The following is an 18585-nucleotide window of genomic DNA, read 5'->3' as shown; positions in this document are numbered from 1 at the left end:
GAATAAATATAATAGCTTAGTTTTTTGTTTTTTTTTTTCAGACGGAGTCTTGCTCTGTCACCCAGGCTGGAGTGCAGTGGTGTGATCTCGGCTCACTGCAAGCTCTATCTCCCAGGTTCACGCCATTCTCCTGCCTCAGCCTCCCAAGTAGCTGGGACTGCAGGCGCCCGCCACCACGCCCGGCTAATTTTTTGTATTTTTAGTAGAGACGGGGTTTCACCGTGTTAGCCAGGATGGTCTCGATCTCCTGATCTCGTAATCCGCCCCCCTCGGCCTCCCAAAGTGCTGGGATTACAGGCGTGAGCTGCCGCACCTGGCCAATAGCTTAGATTTAATAAGCAATTACTGCATGTGTCCCCCTTGCCGTAACTGAACTAGAATTTGAGGAATGGGAAGAGGTACAAAGGCATGGATTCCATCTTTGAGGGCACCAATTGTAATTAGAGAGATACAGAAATAAAAACAGATATGTTATGTAGTATATTTAACATTATAATACAGTCACATGCAAGAGGTTATGGGAAAAATGCAAGAAATAATTAATGCTTCCCTTGAGGCAAACAGGACAAGATTTCAGGGAAGCCAGACTCCAGCTTACTCCTTTCTGGATCAAATATACTTATCCTTTTGTACCATCTCATTCTTAAATTTATAAGCATTTTTTAATTGATCTCTGATAAGATAGTGATGATTAATGCTGTAATAATATGCCACCTTTCATAAGAGTATTTTGACTTAAAAAGAGCTTTTGGGCCAAAAAAAAAATACCTACTCACCAAAGAAGTATGTATTTCATATTTTAATTTTAGGCCATGGCAGACAGAATCTTGGTTTTTAAGATAACAGGGAACTTGTAACAAAACACAGGGTCCTGCTCTGATGTTTTAAGAGCTCCATCTGTACCGCCAACAAAAAGAATGGAGAACCAGACCAAAAACTTGACTTCCAACCCTGCCTCCTGTCCTCTCACTGTTGACTCATGGGTAGGGTTATGTTGCCATCAATTTTTAGAAGCAAAGAGAGCTCTCAGTCAATTGGCTTTTCTATTAAAGTAGTGATTCATTCTCAGAGTTAAACAGTTTTATTTGCTATATATTACTGGTCTCAAAAGGAACCCACACATTTCTTTTACGTATCTATCTCTATATTTGGATTTTTTGTTCCAAGCTGATGCACAGCAAGATAATTTGAAACTGATCAGAATCTCAAACCATTCCTTTTTTTTTAACCATTAATATTTTACTAATATTCAACAACGGCTATTTGGATGCTTTGAGAATTTATGCCAAACTGAAAAATATTCTGAGTTATGTCTCTCTTTTCCACCAATCTAGAGCCTTGGGCAAGCACCAGCCCAATCAACATCAATGCTGTGTAAATTTACTCTTTCTCCATACTGCATTTCCAAAATGAAAAGGACATAGTGTTTTCAGATGCCTACTCTTAGTTGAGCTTTATACATTTTTTGTTTATATGAAAATAAATGATAGGTTTAATTTGTAAAGAAGTTCTTGCTTATAAAAGTATAAGAAAGGCTGGGCGTGGCGGCTCACACCTGTAATCCCAGCACTTTGGGAGGCCTAGGTGGGTGGATCACAAGGTCAAGAGATAGAGACCATCCTGGCCAACATGGTGAAAACCCGTCTCTACCAAAAATACAAAAATTAGCTGGGCATGGTGATGCATGCCTGTAGTCCCAGCTACTCAGGAGGCTGAGGAAGAAGAATAGCTTGAACCCAGGAGGCAGAGGTTGCAGTGAGCCGAGATCACACCACTGCACTCCAGCCTGGTGACAGAGAGAGACTCCGTCTCAATAAATAAAAAAATAAATAAATAAATAAATAAATGTATAAGATAAATGAGATATAAATTAAGATGGTTGTATTATTAAAAGAGGGGTTAACTGAGCAAGTAATATCAAAAGTAATTAATTTTTCTGTGAAGTTATTTCAACTTGGTTAAACCTCCTGATAGTTTATTGTGTGGACATACAAAGACAGTGAGATACACAAACAACTATTAATTAAAAGGTGACATTTAAGCAACAGTGACAGTCACTTTGTGAAACTAGCACATGGCTTAGAATATACCATTATACCCCAAAGGGATCTTAGATATCATTTAGCTCAACCATTTCTTTTAAAAGAGAATCTGTTTACTTTGCCCATTGTCTCATGCTCTCTTAGAGACAGAGCAGGGGGAAAATGCTGGGTCTTCCGTTGTTTCCCAGTTCAAACTGCTTTCCATTACCCTCTCTTATTTCCCTGAGAAGTCTGGTGAACATGCAGCACTACCTTCCCTGTTGTGCCTTTTGATTTTTCTCAGCAGCCTCTGCAGATCCTATCGTTGTTTTCAGCTGCCTCTTAGACTCCTGTGTCCCGAATCCCTTGTTTACCAGGCTGATTTCCTTCTGCCCTTATCCTCAACCTGCCTATCTTTATGCTGCATTTTTGAAGCAGAAAATTAAAGCTACACTGGAAGTGACTTCATTCTTTGAAGTATTTTTCTGTAACCTTCGCATTTGTAGTTCACTTACTGACACTCATCACCCAGCCTTTGCGTAAACGTCACCCTGGTGCTCATTCCATTCACGCTCCCAGGAAATGCCTGGGAAACCAGCACTCTTCAGGGCTGCTACATTGGCCACTCTCTAGGAGCCCATTATCGATGATCTTATCGTGCTATTTATGGCTTCCCAGTAATACTGATACAACTAGCTCTGAAAACTCATTAACTTGTATTCTTTGTAACTCTGGACTTCATTTAATGGGTGATTGGGAGTTCCAGGTAAATTAATCTTTCACTTGACTGCTTTATGGGAGAAAGCATAAATGAAGCAGAAATGCTGTATTACTGAGTACAACATTTGTGATAGAAAGCAAACCCATTATTGAGAGATGCTTCGTCTCTGGGCTATTATAAAAATCCTACGAAAAAGGCAGCCTACCCAAATAAGAAACACACTCTTAACCTGTGTTTTTGACATTGCTTCTTGTCAATTGTTTTGTTTAACCTCATTTTATCAGCAAATACCCTTCTTGTCATTAAAGCATTTGTTCTCAAATATTTTAGCATACAAGAATTGTCAGGAGTCTCCATTTTAACAAGCATTTCCAGTTTACAACTTTAACTAGACATTTCTATACAAGACAGCATTGGTATCTACCACAATCTTTTTTGAAGTTTTTTAATCTTTAATTCGTGTGAGTACATAGTAGATCTGAGCTTTTTAAGCTAAAACGAAGCCAGGCTTCATGCTGTTGCTCAAAAAGTCCCGACCCATTTAATTCAAGTACGAAGATGCTATTATAATACAATACTTCCCCAAAGCATTTAATTAATGTGAAACATATTTAATGCCACAGACTAGGTTTCTAAATGAAATGTTTACATTTATATGTTAGTATACCAAACCAAAAAAAAAATACTAGTTCTTTTGATAAAATCATAAAAAGTGTTTTTAACTTCCTTAGTTTTATGTTTTTCACCTTTTGGTTTTCTCTCAAGCACATGGTGAGAAGAACAGGAGGCAGGATGGTCTCTGGAAGGTCACTCTGAGCATCACTCAGCCCTGAGATACAGATGGAATATTCGAGCCTGACTAGTTGCCCCAGAAATATGCCCAGTTAAGTCACTGCAAATGAATTAGAAGCTGTGAATAGATTAGCAACAGCTATCATCGCTAAAGAAAAAATGCTCATAGTACATGCCTCTCAGACTTCATTTATAGTGTCAGTTTGTCAAAGTGTATTGCTCCCTAATGTTTAAGACACTCAGTAGGCCTAATGACAAATCTTACAGATGTGACAGTTTTCATCCGTGAGTGTCTCTGGATTCCTAAATTACTGCTGCAAGATTTGTTGGTAGGGCCTTTTGATGAAACTTTATTTCCTCAGTGGGGATACATAGAAATTAATTGCTTGATATTCTTGGTATTTCAAGAGTGAGTTGCTGAATATTTGGTTTGACGATACAACATTCAGACATTTCACGTGCATTATTTTGATATGCTTAGAAAATGTGTTCGTGAAAAACGGTAAGCAGATGTATGCTATAAGGGTGCAGGAAGACTGTTTATCGAGAACAATATGTAGATCCATCCGCAAAGAAGCCAAACTGCAATTTTTTTGTAAAGGGATCACATCCCGGAATGCCCCCTTGCCTTTTTAGTTTTCGTGAAAGGAGAAGAACACAGCAAGCTGCATGGCTTAAGGAATTCAAGGAGCATAAAGACTAAAAGCCTTAATTCATGGGCTTAAAATTCACTGCTAGACCAAAACCAGAGTGTGAGAGACAACAGCACTGAAAATTGACAGCAGGGACTAGCTACATGAAATGAGCGTGACATTCCACATAGCGGACCTGGAGAGAACTGGAGATAAGAGTGAGAAAATGTCACAGCTCACTCTCCAGAGACCTCTCTTTTCTAGCTGCAAAATCTTCCCTGCTCTAAAGGAACCTGACACTTCTATTGAAATTCCGGAGTTTCCTTGCAGCAGCAGAAGTTTCTCACCAGATGGTCTTTCTCTTTAACATGAGTTCTCTGATCCGAACACTGCCATTGTCTTGCCCTAACAAATCAGGAGGAACCTGCAAACTGAATTACGCTAATGTGGCAACAGGTATGCCCTCATCTTCTCCTTGAAAGCTGCCTTGTCAAGGAATATTCCACACACAGTCTAGTGACTTCTGATGTAGTTTGCGAAGAAAAGTGCCAACTTAAGGAGCACTTCTTCCATAATATTTTTCCTAGACACTCAGTTAAGGAATAAAAGTCCTTGATTTGTCATAAAATCCATTTCTTCTGTCTTAAACACAACTCACAACCAATCTAGTTTTTAAAAAAGCTGCAAAATGCAAGTTCCAGAAATTTCTTTTTTTTTTTTTTTTTTTGAGATGGAGTCTCGCTCTATTGCCCAGGCTGGAGTGCAGTGGCGCAATCTCCACTCACTGCAGGCTCCACCTCCCGGGTTCACGCCATTCTCCCACCTTAGCCTCCTGAGTAGCTGGGACTACAGGCGCCCACCACCACGCCTGGCTAATTTTTTTGTGTATTTTTAGTAGAGACGGGGTTTCACCGTGTTAGCCAGGATGGTCTTGAGCTCCTTACCTCGTGATCCACCCTCCTCAACCTCCCAAAGTGCTGGAATTACAGGCATAAACCACCGCGCCCGGACACAAGTTCCAGAAATTTCTGTGTGATATTGTACACTTGAGCTCATTCACTGAGAAATCCTTTATTCCTAACACAGGTCTACCATGCTATAATTCTACCTAAGTTATTATTTTTAGTAAAATTAGAGAACACAGTCAATGCAGATTACTCTGTCAAAGTTTAACATGCAAATGGCTTGAAAGAAAATTAAATACCCATTTTCTTAGGTATTAAAGCTAAATACCCACTTAGGTATTTTTGAATGAAATGGCTTTCATTATATTACTTTTAAACACAAATTGTTCATTTCTCCTGTTCTCGGTCATTTCCAGCGATAATTATAAGAAAAAATATCTTCTCTTAAGGTAACAAATCCCTTTGAAGTTCAGCTGAACTTGACCCAACAAAAAAGGATATGAATGTCCTAAATATAATTCATGCTAGTTCTACTGTATAATATTCAATGGTGTCACTAATTGCCAAAAATTATTGTGATGTTTATTGCAAAGAGTACATACACTATGAGTTGAATTGTGTGCCCCTTCAAGAAAGATAGGTTGTAGTCCTAATCCCCTATACATAGATTGTGACCTTATTTGGAAATAGGATCATTGCAGACATACTTAGTTAAGGCAAGATTATACTAGAATAGGGTCCTTGTAAGAACATGGCCATGTGAAGACTGAGACCCAAGATAAACACCATGTGAGACTGCAGATAGGCACCTGCAAGCCAAAGAACTCCAAGAATTAACAGCCACCACCAGAAGCTAGGAAGTCTCATTCCGGCTTGGTGCTGCTGCTAGATGACTATCAGTGAAATTACACTTTCATCACATGTCACTCAACTAGTCAAAATCCCCAGGTGCCTAGTAACCACTGGATTCATGTGCCATCTGAAATTCTACATTAAGAGTCCATGCTAACTTCCCACTACAATCTAATTTGTATATTCCCAGTAGCAAAGACTTTGCAACTATCCTGCCAGAAGTCTCCATAATGTGCCTCTCACTTTCTAACCCTAGCATATTTGCTCATCCTATTCCAATCGTCTAGAACACCTGTGCACCTCCCCTTGTCCAAATCCTATGATTCCTTCATGTCCCATCTAATACCCCATTCTCTATAAGAGGGCTGTTACGGCTTCTTTCCTTCGCACAGGATTACCTCCTTCTCCCCCGTACTCAAATAACACACTTACAGCACTTCCCGTGTTTTCCTTTGTATTTGCCTTCATGTGTAGTCTTTCATGATCTTGGCAATCCACCTTTTGGACTATAAGCCATTTAAGTGGAAAAGTGTGCTTTATTCATCTCTGGTTTCTTGCACCCCACTGCCATACACATGTAGTCATTTAATAAATATACCTTAAATTAGCCCTACAAGTTAAGAGAGTTCTAATTCCAAAATGGAGCCTTGAGACAAGCCGGCTTTACTCCCCGCCATGGAAAACCAAACCCAAATATACAGTGCCAGGATTATCACCAAAAATATCCCAGGACTCAGATAGGAGGCAAAGATAGGAGGCAAAGCCCGTTCTAGGGGTCACAGAGAAATGAAAAACTCCTAGCACATGGTAAAAGAATCATATTTCTGGCCAGGCACTGTGGCTCACACCTGTAATCTCAGCACTTTGAGAGATCGAGGCAGGCAGATCATAAGGTCAGGAGTTCGAGACCAGCCTGACCAACATGGTGAAACCCCCGTCTCTATTAAAAATACAAAAGTTAGCCAGGCGTGGTGCCATGCACCTGTAATCCTAGCTACTCAGGAGGCTGAGGCAGGGGAGTGGCTTGAACCTGGGAGATCATGGCACTCCAGACTGGCGACAGAGCGAGATTCTGTCTCAAAAAAAAAAAAAAAAAAAAAAAAAATCGTATTTCCATATGCAGGATGCCCTTCTTTTCAATCTGCCTGGCACCAAGAGTGTAAACAATTTCTCCCAACTCACGGTTCCTACACTGAAAAAACTGAGATCTGAGGTAGACAACCAGTTTCCCCAATATCTTGCATTCCCTAGAAGTAGGCTTCTCCTTGCCTCAATGCATGAAAATCATCCCGAGTCCCTGAAGAGAAATATCCTCGAGCTCAGCCAGAGACAAAGGCAAAGGTGGAACTCCCATCCCCAGGTCTGGAAACTCTGCTCTGTAACTCGACCAAGTGAGATGCCAAATCAGAGTGGCTCTTCAGTAGCAACATGTTGTAGGAGGTACATTCCACAGGTCCGCTGGGCAGGAGCCTCTAGCCAGCCTTCCTTTTTGCTATGTTCTCTGAATTTTCCTCTGAGTTTCTGTATCAGTGCTCACATATGGCTGTCTCATTAGGGTCATAGCAAAAATTCAATGTCATGCTGAAAAGTTCATAAAACTTTTGACTCCCCCAAAGATGACTGCCTCCAGAGTCTGGGTCACATCTATCCAAATTTACCACACCTGTTCTCTGACCCTGTCACTTACATGCAAGTTTCCTACCTCTAAACCTCTCTACTGCCAAAGCTGAAGGCATCTAATGATTTAGCTGAAGGAAATGCTCCACAAGCGTGAATTGCCATCAAAATCATGCAAAGGGACACAGTTAAATCTAAGTATATTATTTTACTTTCTCAGAGGTAATCATAATATGTGGCCTACTATGCACGAGCTTTGAGAATCAAGATTTTTAAAAGGCTATTAAATCACATTATTAATCAAAAAGGAAAAAAATGCAAAGAGGACAAGAACTAACATTAGTTAGCAACAGATGCCATAAATCTCTTAGCTCATTTAATCTTCAAAATTACCCATGGAGTTTATCTTCACGCTGCAAAATAAAAAATCAGGGAAGAGGGAGGGTGTCCGAGTTAAACTCCCTGACTAGGCACAGTCAGCTTCAAACCCAGGTGTAACCCCTGGGACCATGTTCTTAATATCACACCACACTTTCTCCGAGAAAGTAGGAACTGGAAGGGCATAATGGTAATGGTCACTAAACAGACTATTCTGTCCTGCTAATCAGGGGAACAGAGATTAAACAGATACGAGCGCTAGCTGCTGCATAATTTAGCATTAATTATTTGGTGAGTGCACTGCATTCATTTTGAGTTTTAGGTTCAGAAGACAGTTAACCTCATCCATTCCTATTTTTCTAGCTAGAATGTTGAAGTTCATTGCCTGATAAAATTTCATAAAACTAAAAAATAGTTTTGTGGTATTACCACATAATTGTGGAATATAATTGGTTGGCAAAAACAGTGAATCGCATTAACTTAGTCTTAAACCTGGACTATAGAAACTGAATAGTGCCTGAAAGGTACCATAGTGAACATTTTTAGTGTTCCTCTCTCTTTCTGACAAGCCATTTTGATTTTTTAAGTTTTTTCCCAAGAAAATTAACCTAGAATTATCATTTAAAATGTAGTCTTAGACCTTTTTATATTTGTATTAAAAATTTTTGACTTTGGATGAGTAAGATTCTACTGAAGGAAAGACAGTTTGTACTCATTTTAATACTAAAATGTATCATGATAATTTTCACTTATTACCCATAATTTTCTGATTCTGTCATCCTCAATTGTAGTTTGATGTTAAAGAAATTTAAAGTTAAATCCTGACTTCTAACTGCTCTCTGTTGAAAATTTCCTTATTGGATTTTAGAAGGATAGGATTCTAAAACACAGTAGGGAAATGTTATAGAATCCCAAAACAATAAAAATTAAGTAGACGAAATTCTTTCTATATTAAATTAAGAGTTTCTAGCTACTTAAATAATGAAAATCAGATCTCTGTTATAATATTTATGGTGAGAATGTTAAAGAAATTGATGTATGACCCACTTTCGTATTTTAGTTTACTGTAAGTAAATTTAAGGAGATCTAGAAGACTGTGTGTTTCCTTTTAGAAGTGCTGTTTGTCTTAGGTTTCAGCTGAGCTGTGTCTCAATATGGGTCAGACACCTCCATCTGGTGGCCCAGCCATAAAATTCCCATGCCATACTTTCTCAAGCTGCTCTCTACATTTGTGTTGTTTCAAATTTCTGAGTTTTTAAATTAATAGCTTAATCCTATTTTAAATGTTTTTCTCAAAATGTATTTCTCATGCAAAAGTGAATGATAGTCACAATAATTAGTGACCTTTAGGGACCTAAGCATTGTCTCCTCTGTTCCTACAAGTCACTACTAATCATGAAAGACAGATGCATCCTTATGGCCAGTGAAAATAGCATTTTCTTCTATTTCTCTGAAGAGAAGAAAAGAGTTTCTTTTAAATTGTTTAATATTTAAATTATCATTTCACAGTGATGCAGGCACAGCTCTTTTCAATATTCTATTTTATCAGCCTATGATTATTTATTAAGGAACAAGAGCAAAAGCCTCATTTTAAAACCAAGATATATCATCCCTTTTGCTTTCTCACAATTTACCAAATTAATTCTTTTATTATAGAGATACTTTTATTTTATATTATTTTGGGAATCTTTTTTTCTTCTTCCTGAAGAATCAGTGCTGATGTTTATTCAACATACATAAAATTGGGATTATGTAGGGTTTTTTCTAATATCTTTAGAATACTTGAGAATCTGCAAATATATAACTTTAATGTCATTTATTATTTCACTCAACTCATAATGGGCTTTTTTTCAATCATTAAACAACCCATTTGTCTATTCTACAATCCCAAATCACTGCCCTGTGCTTACCCCACCTCTGCTCTCAAACCATTCTGATGCCTTCAAACTATGAGCTGGGACTCACATTTAATTTTTTAAATGAGTTAATAAATGCTGTGTTTCAACAGAATCCTTTATTTATTTATTCCATTAAATCCAGCCATCTATTTAAACAGGAATCTCCTCTTACTGTATATATGATTGAAATTAGATATATATATATATATGTGTGTGTGTGTGATTGGAGAGTTCAGTGACTAATGAGGCTTCTGATTACCTGGTACATAACTAACTTCTTAATCTTGCCATGTTAATATTTATGAAGACTTTTAAATTTTTATTTGATATGTCCTATCTCTTTCTCTTAGCATCATTCCATCGATTTTGTGTGTATATTAACTCTAATTAACTAATTTTCCATCATCCGGTGTCCTGTATGAGAACAACAGTTCTGTCACTGTTAACTTATTCTGTGTTTCAAATGTCATATAGATTATACACTCTTGTCCACTCATTCTTTTGATTCATGTGCAGCACTCTTTAGCCATTGTGCATTGACTAGTAAAACTCTCACTTTGAAGAAATGAGAATAAAAACATTATTGATTAAAAAAATTATTTTTTAGAATAGTAATATAACAGTATAACCAGAAAGGAATGTCCTTTTCCTTTTCAGAGGCGAGCTGCTGATAACTTGAGGAGACATCACCAATACCAAGTAAGTTATCCTTGTACCATGTCTTGAAATTTTCATTAAAATAAAATGCAGTCCCCCCTTCAGAACTGACTCAGGAGGAAATTTATTTACTCATTGAGTATCAATACTCTTGTTCTAAAATGCCTCAGGAAGTTATGAGGAACCTGGTGAAGCGATACGTTGCTGCAATGATTAGAGATGCTAAAACTGAAGAAGGCCTGACCGAAGAGAACTTTAAGGTAACTATTTTTCATCTTCATCAGAATAGGCAGATTGTGCAGAATATGGATCCAGATAGAGCACATTTAAAATCAGAGCTGGAAATGCAGCTGTGTGTTCCAGCAAGCCTGTGTGCCTTCTGATTTTTCACCTGAAATCCTACAGAACCGTAAAAATAAAAGAAAAGCAAGTGGTGAAATTTCTTCTCAAAATAAATTGTTTTCAAACATACAGAGAAAAGCCTAGTGCTTAATGGCATTCTGACTTACCTGATCCCAGGGTGAGCTTCTGTTTCTGAAATTTCAGCCTGATTTTTAAATCCAAAACATTTACTAACTAACACACTAACAACAACAAAAACTTTGTGTGTTCTGAAAAACTTTGATAGCGGTGAATTTAAGGTTTGAGTTTAATTGTAACTAATACACTTATAAACTTTCTCCTTGATAGTTTTTAAATTGTGTAAGAGGAAATAAGTAAAATGTGTGAAATATTATATGCTTGAATCACATGTTTAAAATAATTTAGTTTAAAATTATTGAGTGAGTGTTTAGAGATTTTGGAAGAATGATTAGGGTCAATAAGATCTTACAGGCCAAAACAAACAAATTAAAAGAAATCTGTAGGAGATATTTAACATAGAAAATAGCAGGCTTGAACGTGAGAATGAAGTAGTGAATTAGGTAAGAAGATAGAGAAATTACAAAACTTAAAGTGCAGGTTGAAAACTAGCTAGAAGCCCAGATTTTCTTCACAGCCATAAAGTTCAAATTGCAATATTAAATGATTCATGTTGCTTTAGGAGATAGGTTGGGGCAGGAAGCCACCAAGAAGGCTGCCATCAGGGTAAGACTGAGAATTCAGTTGTCCCAAAAGACAAGGAAAAGGGCTGAGTCTAAGAAATGTTGTTAGATCCGAAGAAATTCCTAGGATGTAGAGGCTGACCCAGATGTAGGGGGAAGGTCCTCTTTAAGACAGTAAACTGCAAGTAACTACCAACTCTTAAATTAGGCACCACTTAATTTTCAGATATCCCTTTGGACAGAAAAATGTGCCAATATTAAAAGTCTCGTAAAATACACCCCAGAGACAGTGAGGTAACTTGGCAGCAGATGAATAATTTGGAGAGGAAGTCTTCGAAACTGTAGTCCCAGGGAAACCCAATATACTCAGCTGCACGTTGGTGGCAAAGATAACTCATGTTTCTTTTCGCATCGGCCTTAGGAAGTGTCCTTCCCAATTCCAGTAAGGAAATTAGTCGACATCAAAATGACATCAAGTATCCGTGAGAGAACTGGGAATTCTAAATAGAACCACAGTAGAGTAGAATCCTTGTTTTTAAAAAGGAGTGAAAACATTTCTGACCCATATATGAGAGGAGAAAATGATGTTTCCAAATGTTTAAGTCATAACAGAATTCTTTTGTTTTAAATTCTACATAGGAACTAAAGCAAGACATTTCTAGTTTCCGCTTTGAAGTTCTGGGATTACTAAGAGGAAGCAAACTTTCCACAATACAATCTGCAAATGCTTCGAAGGAGTCTTCAAATTCGGCAGACTCAGATGAAAAGAGTGATAACGAAGGTAATAGCAAGGACAAGAAAAAGAATTTCAGCCTTTTTGATTTAACCACCCTGATTCATCCGAGATCAGCAGCAATTGCCTCTGAAAGACATAACATAAGCAATGGCTCCGCCCTGGTGGCGCAGGAGCCACCCAGGGAGAAGCAGAGAAAAGTGAATTTTGTGACCGATATCAAACACTTTGGGTTATTTCATAGACGATCAAAACAAAATGCTGCTGAGCAAAATGCAAACCAAATCTTCTCTGTTTCAGAAGAAGTTGCTCGTCAACAGGCTGCAGGACCACTTGAGAGAAATATTCAACTGGAATCTCGAGGATTAGCTTCACGGGGTGACCTGAGCATTCCTGGTCTCAGTGAACAGTGTGTGTTAGTAGACCATAGAGAAAGGAACACAGACACACTGGGGTTACAGGTAGGAAAGAGAGTGTGTCCATTCAAGTCAGAGAAGGTGGTGGTGGAGGACACGGTTCCTATCATACCAAAGGAGAAACATGCGAAAGAAGAGGACTGTAGTATAGACTATGATCTAAACCTCCCAGACACAGTCACCCACGAAGATTATGTGACCACAAGATTGTGATACTTGAAGGAGGCAGCGTTTACCATACACGTACATATTTTCCGTAGTGCTCTGGGTGGGGGAAAATGTTTAAATTGTATTAGCAAATGCTAACCCACACTTTATAGCGTTCATCAGCTGTGGCATATTAACCTGTAACGTGTTTAAATAAGGCAAAGGCAATCAAAAACCTTTTTGTTTTGTAGCCTGCTTTTGCTTTCACAATTTGTCTTACAATTGTTTTTGTTAATAAATAAATGCACCTTGTATTCTTGTACTGTTGCAATAACCCACAGAAACATTTTAGCTATCTTTTTCAATTAAAATAAATGCGATGTATTTCATGTGGTAGTTGACTCCTAAAATAGATATTTTTATATGCAAAAACCAATGTGGCTGAAGTATTATAGCTTTTCATAATTTTTTAGGGTCTCTAGAGAGGGTTACTCACCAAGGGCTTTTCACCTAGTCCTACAGTTTGGCTTTAAAACACACATATTACCAAATTATTTCTTAACGACATGTAAATAATTATTGTACACAATTAAAGCAAACAAGTCTTCTTCTCATGGAGTCATGTCTAAACTCCCCAAATTCAGAAAAACTTTGTAGTGTTTTAGGTTGTTCCAAGGTTTCCTTTCAGTAAGTAAAAGAAGTGTTTGTCTTAATACATTTTGATGACTGATGATTTTTAACGACATTTTGTCAGAAAAAAAACTCGCCCCTCCAGTTTTTTTTAATTATCTATTTCAGATTCAACTGCTTATCAGTATAAATGTGAGTCTTTATGAATAACTGAATTTCAAAAATATGGCAAGATTTCTCAGTTATAGAAAAAAAAATAAACCATAATATTGTAAGCATCTTAAACAAGCAAGATGATTACATACTAATAATATCCAAATGAAAATGAATTTATTCTAACAATCTAAATCTAAGTAAAGTTGAATTCCAGTATTTTCAATCAATGCAATATTGTAATCAATTCAAAAGAAATACAAAAAAACTAGCAGTCTCCTCTTTTCACCAGTAATCTTTACGTATTTCTTTAAAATTAAAATCACTCAAAAATCATTATTAATTTTATCAGCAGATATAGATACATAGTTTTGCCTATAGGAAAAACATTCTTATGTCTTGTTTTTCTTTCTATTGTTTACAAGGTAATTTAGCTTATAATAATTCACTGAACTATTACAAGGAAAGTGTTTGCATTTTACATAAAATTGGTACTAGAAACTTAAAGCTTAAATTTTACATTGCTTGTGTCTGTTTAAGCCACTATGGGAAGTTCCTTCACCACGTAAAATTAGCATTTATTTCAAATAAATAGAAAAATGCTAAGTTCATTTTATTTCAAAAATTACTCTGCGAACCTCAGAAATTGCATATGGTTTATCATTGGCCCCAAACTGCATAATGTTATGGCACTCAGTTTCTCATTACCAAACTTAAAAAATAAGGAATAACAGCAATAACAATGCCAGCCTCTGTTCTATTCCTATACACCTATTGACATATATGTACTGCTCTTAACTGCCCTCTGAAGTAGCTCCTGTTTTTATCCCCATTTTACAGATGATGAAACTGAGACCAGCACTAACTGGCTAAGGTAATACAGCTCGTGATGGAGCTGTGATGGTGTCCGCCAGAGCCATTCCCTTCACCACTGCATTGTACTGCCTTTCAGAACATAAAAAGAGAAAGTTATAAAATATGCATATACAGGGGTTACCATTGCCACTTCTGAAGTCCTATACCTTGAGAGAGAATGAGTTTGGTATGCTTCATAAGGGTCCCTTCTTCTAAAGCAAGAGAAATGTGCAAAATATAAAATGTGCTGTATTTGATTCTTTGGGCTAAATTAAAGTTAGTAGATTTTAAAAACATATTTAGTATGTGATCTCAGAACTCAGTCTGAAATATTAGATTTTAATTTTCAGAAAAGCCAGGAGCACTAAGGCCCTGTTCACTTCTAAATCTGGTTTTTGGGGATTTAGGAATGGGCCAAATTGATTTGGAGAAACGTAAGCCTAAATGAAATCATTTATTGTTTCAAGAACACCTTTATCTCGAGTATATTAGGACTCAGAGCAAATCCTGGGGCTACTGAAATACTCATTTTTTTGTAAATCATACCTACAGTAGTAGAGAAATTGTAGGCCTATTGTTAATATTTGGGATATTTTCTATTAATTTCTTTTTGCCTCTCCTGTGCATTGTTGTTTTCTTTTGTTTTTTCCCAAAGTAAGGACACTATACATCACCATTTTACATACTTTACCAGAATTTAATTTCAAATTGTCTCTGTTCCGTCAAGCAACACCAATAACAGTACAAGCAACAAAACCTTTTTTCCCCCAGTAGCTTATTTACATCAGGGGTTAAGGTGCTAACATTTTATAGGGGAACATGATAATAATAGAGGAATGTATTTGGAGCAAGTAAGACCTTCCTTTTCAGAGTCCTAGAAAGGATGATTCTAACAACCCCCACATGTTGCTGACAGATGCGTTTATGAGTATGAACAAAGTGCTGGATGTTATTAGTACCCGATGTTACTATTATCACTAGAATTGAATGCTATTCTAAATACACAGTGATATTATGTAGCATTAATGAAGATGAAGAGTAGGGATCAAATAAGAAAAGTCAAACAGCAGGATAGCAAGCAAAGAAATATTGTTTCTTTGAGGTTTGTGAGTACTTAGGGTGTTCATTTCTATTCATATTTCTATCCACAGAAATTTCTAAATGCTATAGAGAAGTTTGAAATCACCTTCATTTACATAAATAATGTTTCTCATTTTTCATACTCTCTTAATCTTAAAAAATCTATTTTTCTTAAATTTTGTGCCTGAGTTGGGTGAAGGAGTGTGTTGAAAATTCAGTTTAATAGACTAGCAGGTAAGTTTAAAACACTTTATCACAATTATATTTTGGAAGTTCCATTTATAAGAAAGTATGCTATAAAGATATACCTCATTATCTGTAATAAAGGTTTTCCTTAAAATTTCTGTGCAAATAAATCTATATTAACTTCAGTAAGGAAATTGGCTATATTTTTTAAAATGGTGGTGAATTATTTTATAAAATCATCAGTAATTTTTCAAAGTGATAACATCCTCAGAACGTATCTGTTTCATGAGCTGAATATTTGTATATCAAATTTTCTGAAATTAGTTACTCTATGCCCTGGACGGCAATTAAACTAATGCAAAAACACACTCACTTTCTTGCCTTGACCTAGCCAGCAACTTGACATACTTTAGTGATCAAACAAATTGACGAAAAGTCAAGGATAGTAGACTCACCATGCTATTCTCAAAGAAGCAAAGTCAATTTTCTAGCAAAGGTGGAGGAAACACAAGTAAAAATGGCATAAAAATGTATTCTTCTAACATTCAATAATCCTTAATAACTCTGGGATTTAGCTGAGTAAATGACTATCCAGTCTCACGGCTCTTTATTGAAGAGAGGCCACCAAGTTTCGAAATCTGTCCATTCTTAGTCCTTGTGCGTTGTATTTTCAGCTGTCTTCTACGGTGTATACAGCTGCCTTCCATGCTCAGTGTCCTTAAAACTCGACTTAGTAAGAACCATCCATTGTGGCCCTATAAATATGCTTACAATATATTTTTATTTATTTGTATTATCCGAAATTCTGACTTAAAACTAACCGTAGAATTTAGAAATTTAATATTACTGGCATTCCTCTTAACTTCAAAACCATTATTCTGATTTTACAATGTCTGAAAAGCCATTTTATTTATACAGTGTTATCACATGCCTTTTTTAATTTAAATTTTAGAATCATGTTAAGTAAGTTCACTGTAGATAACTGGGGAAAGTAAAGCCCAGGGAATTTATGGAAATTATCTAAATTTACCCAGGTGTTTGGGGGTCAAGTTGGGGCTTAAACAAAAACCTCCTTATCTAGATATTTGGATGAGACATCACATTATAAATGCCTTGACCACTGACTTTTTATTTGGGGAACATTTTCTCTTCTTTGCCCTTGTAGAAGATATAGTTGTCCAAACATTCAAGTTAAAATTCAGAATTAATACCTTATTATCTTTTGTTTTCCTACAAAGTTGTGTTAAGAGAATTTTTTAAAAGCTGGTTTCTTACAGTTTTCAGAAAATACACTGTTCATTTTCACTGAAAGTGTAGATTTTATGATAACCTGTATGCATACTGGTAATAATAAAATGTATTAAATAATATCAAAGCTTCTCAACTGAAAAACGATAGAGATGGACAATGTATAGTTGAACTAAGATTGGGACAATGGGACCAAGCCTGGATACAGTCACACCGTTACTAGGCTGACGGTGAAGACCTCTCTGCAAGTCAAATTCACCAGTAGCAAAACCATTAATTTCCTCTAGAGCTGCACTGTTCAATAAGGTAGCTCCTATCCTCATACGGCTATTAATCACTTGTAAGTGTGACGAGTCTGAATTAAGATGTGCTGTAAGTGAGAAACACACACCAGATTTCTAGGACAGTATGAAAATAATGTAAACTAGCTCATAAATATTTTATGTTGGCTACATATTGAACTGATAGTATTTATGAAGTATTGATTTAAAATATACTAAGTAAATGAGTTTGATGTTTCTTTTCCCTTTTACAATGTGGCTACTAGAAAACTGAAAAATATGTATGTGGCTTGCATTTGTGCCTTGCAATACATTTCTATTGGACAGTGCTGCTCAGGAATGTTTGTATTTGTTTCAGTCAGCTCATGAATCTCCATCATGTGAATTACAAAGGTAGAAAATTCTATCTTTAATTACTCAAGAAAATTTTATGTAGCTCTATTAAAGTTTGCAGTCTCTCCTTGATTCCTAATCTCCTAATGGACTCACTGGTAATAATTTGCTGTTTTTCCGTGTTTTTCCTTTGCCTTTACAAATGTATTAATATATAAATATACATGCAGCTATATAGGTTATGGTTTTGTTATCATTTTTATCAAGAATTTCATCACACTATACCTATAACTTAGCAAATGTTTTTATCTATCAGTGTGTCACAGAAACCTTTTCTAAAATAATTAAATATAGTGGAGCCATTTGAATCTATTTAAATAAATTCCTCGGCTAGTTATTTTACCTAGTGAAATATTATCACATGCTATTTTTAAAACCATGATAGAAGAGCTACTTATTGGAGAAAACACAAGGTTTCATTTGTTTCCTTCTTTGTCTTTTGAGACAGAGTCTCTCTCTGTTGCCCAGGCTGGAGTCTAGTGACACAATCTCAGCTCACTGCAACCTCTGTCTCCCGGGTTCAAGCGATTCTCCTGCCTTAGCCTCCTGAGTAGCTGGGATTACAGGAGCTTGCCACACATCTGGCTAACTTTTGTATTTTTAGTAGCTAGGGGATTTCACCATATTAGCCAGGCTGGTCTCGAACTCCTGACCTCGTGATCTGCCTGCCTCAGCCTCCCAAAGTGCTGGGATTATAGGTGTGAGCCACCGCACCCAGCCCACAAGGTTTTTAAGTGATGAGAAATGCCTGATAGACAACAAAGTGTGTCTGAAAGGCAAATAAGCTTATTTCTCTCTTTCGTTTACAATCTTGCAGGGCTCAGTTTCTGGTACCAGCATCGCTTCTCAGCATCATTCGCGCACACACTGTACTTTAGCCATATTCTAAACTTCTTTTAGCTCCTTACGAGTTAGTATTGTTCTTTTCTCTAACACTTGCAAACATT

The 18585-nt window shown here is 36.7% G+C and overlaps 1 protein-coding gene across 1 annotated transcript in view; it reads left to right on the top strand.

The window, feature by feature from the left end:
- The window catches only part of TRPC4 (transient receptor potential cation channel subfamily C member 4), a 232714-nt gene extending 219108 nt beyond the window's left edge, over positions 1 to 13606 (top strand). The window contains exons 9-11 of the mRNA XM_063618886.1: positions 10474 to 10515; positions 10644 to 10733; positions 12156 to 13606. Of these exons, the coding sequence (XP_063474956.1) occupies positions 10474 to 10515; positions 10644 to 10733; positions 12156 to 12878 (855 nt within the window). The 3' untranslated portion in view covers positions 12879 to 13606. The remainder of the gene's footprint in view (positions 1 to 10473; positions 10516 to 10643; positions 10734 to 12155) is intronic.
- Positions 13607 to 18585: the final 4979 nt, after the last annotated feature.

This window comes from Symphalangus syndactylus, chromosome 15 (assembly GCF_028878055.3).
Source record: "Symphalangus syndactylus isolate Jambi chromosome 15, NHGRI_mSymSyn1-v2.1_pri, whole genome shotgun sequence".
Lineage (NCBI taxonomy): Eukaryota > Metazoa > Chordata > Mammalia > Primates > Hylobatidae > Symphalangus > Symphalangus syndactylus.
The sequence above is the reverse complement of the archived record's forward strand: the minus strand, read 5'-3'. Positions and strand labels throughout refer to the sequence as shown.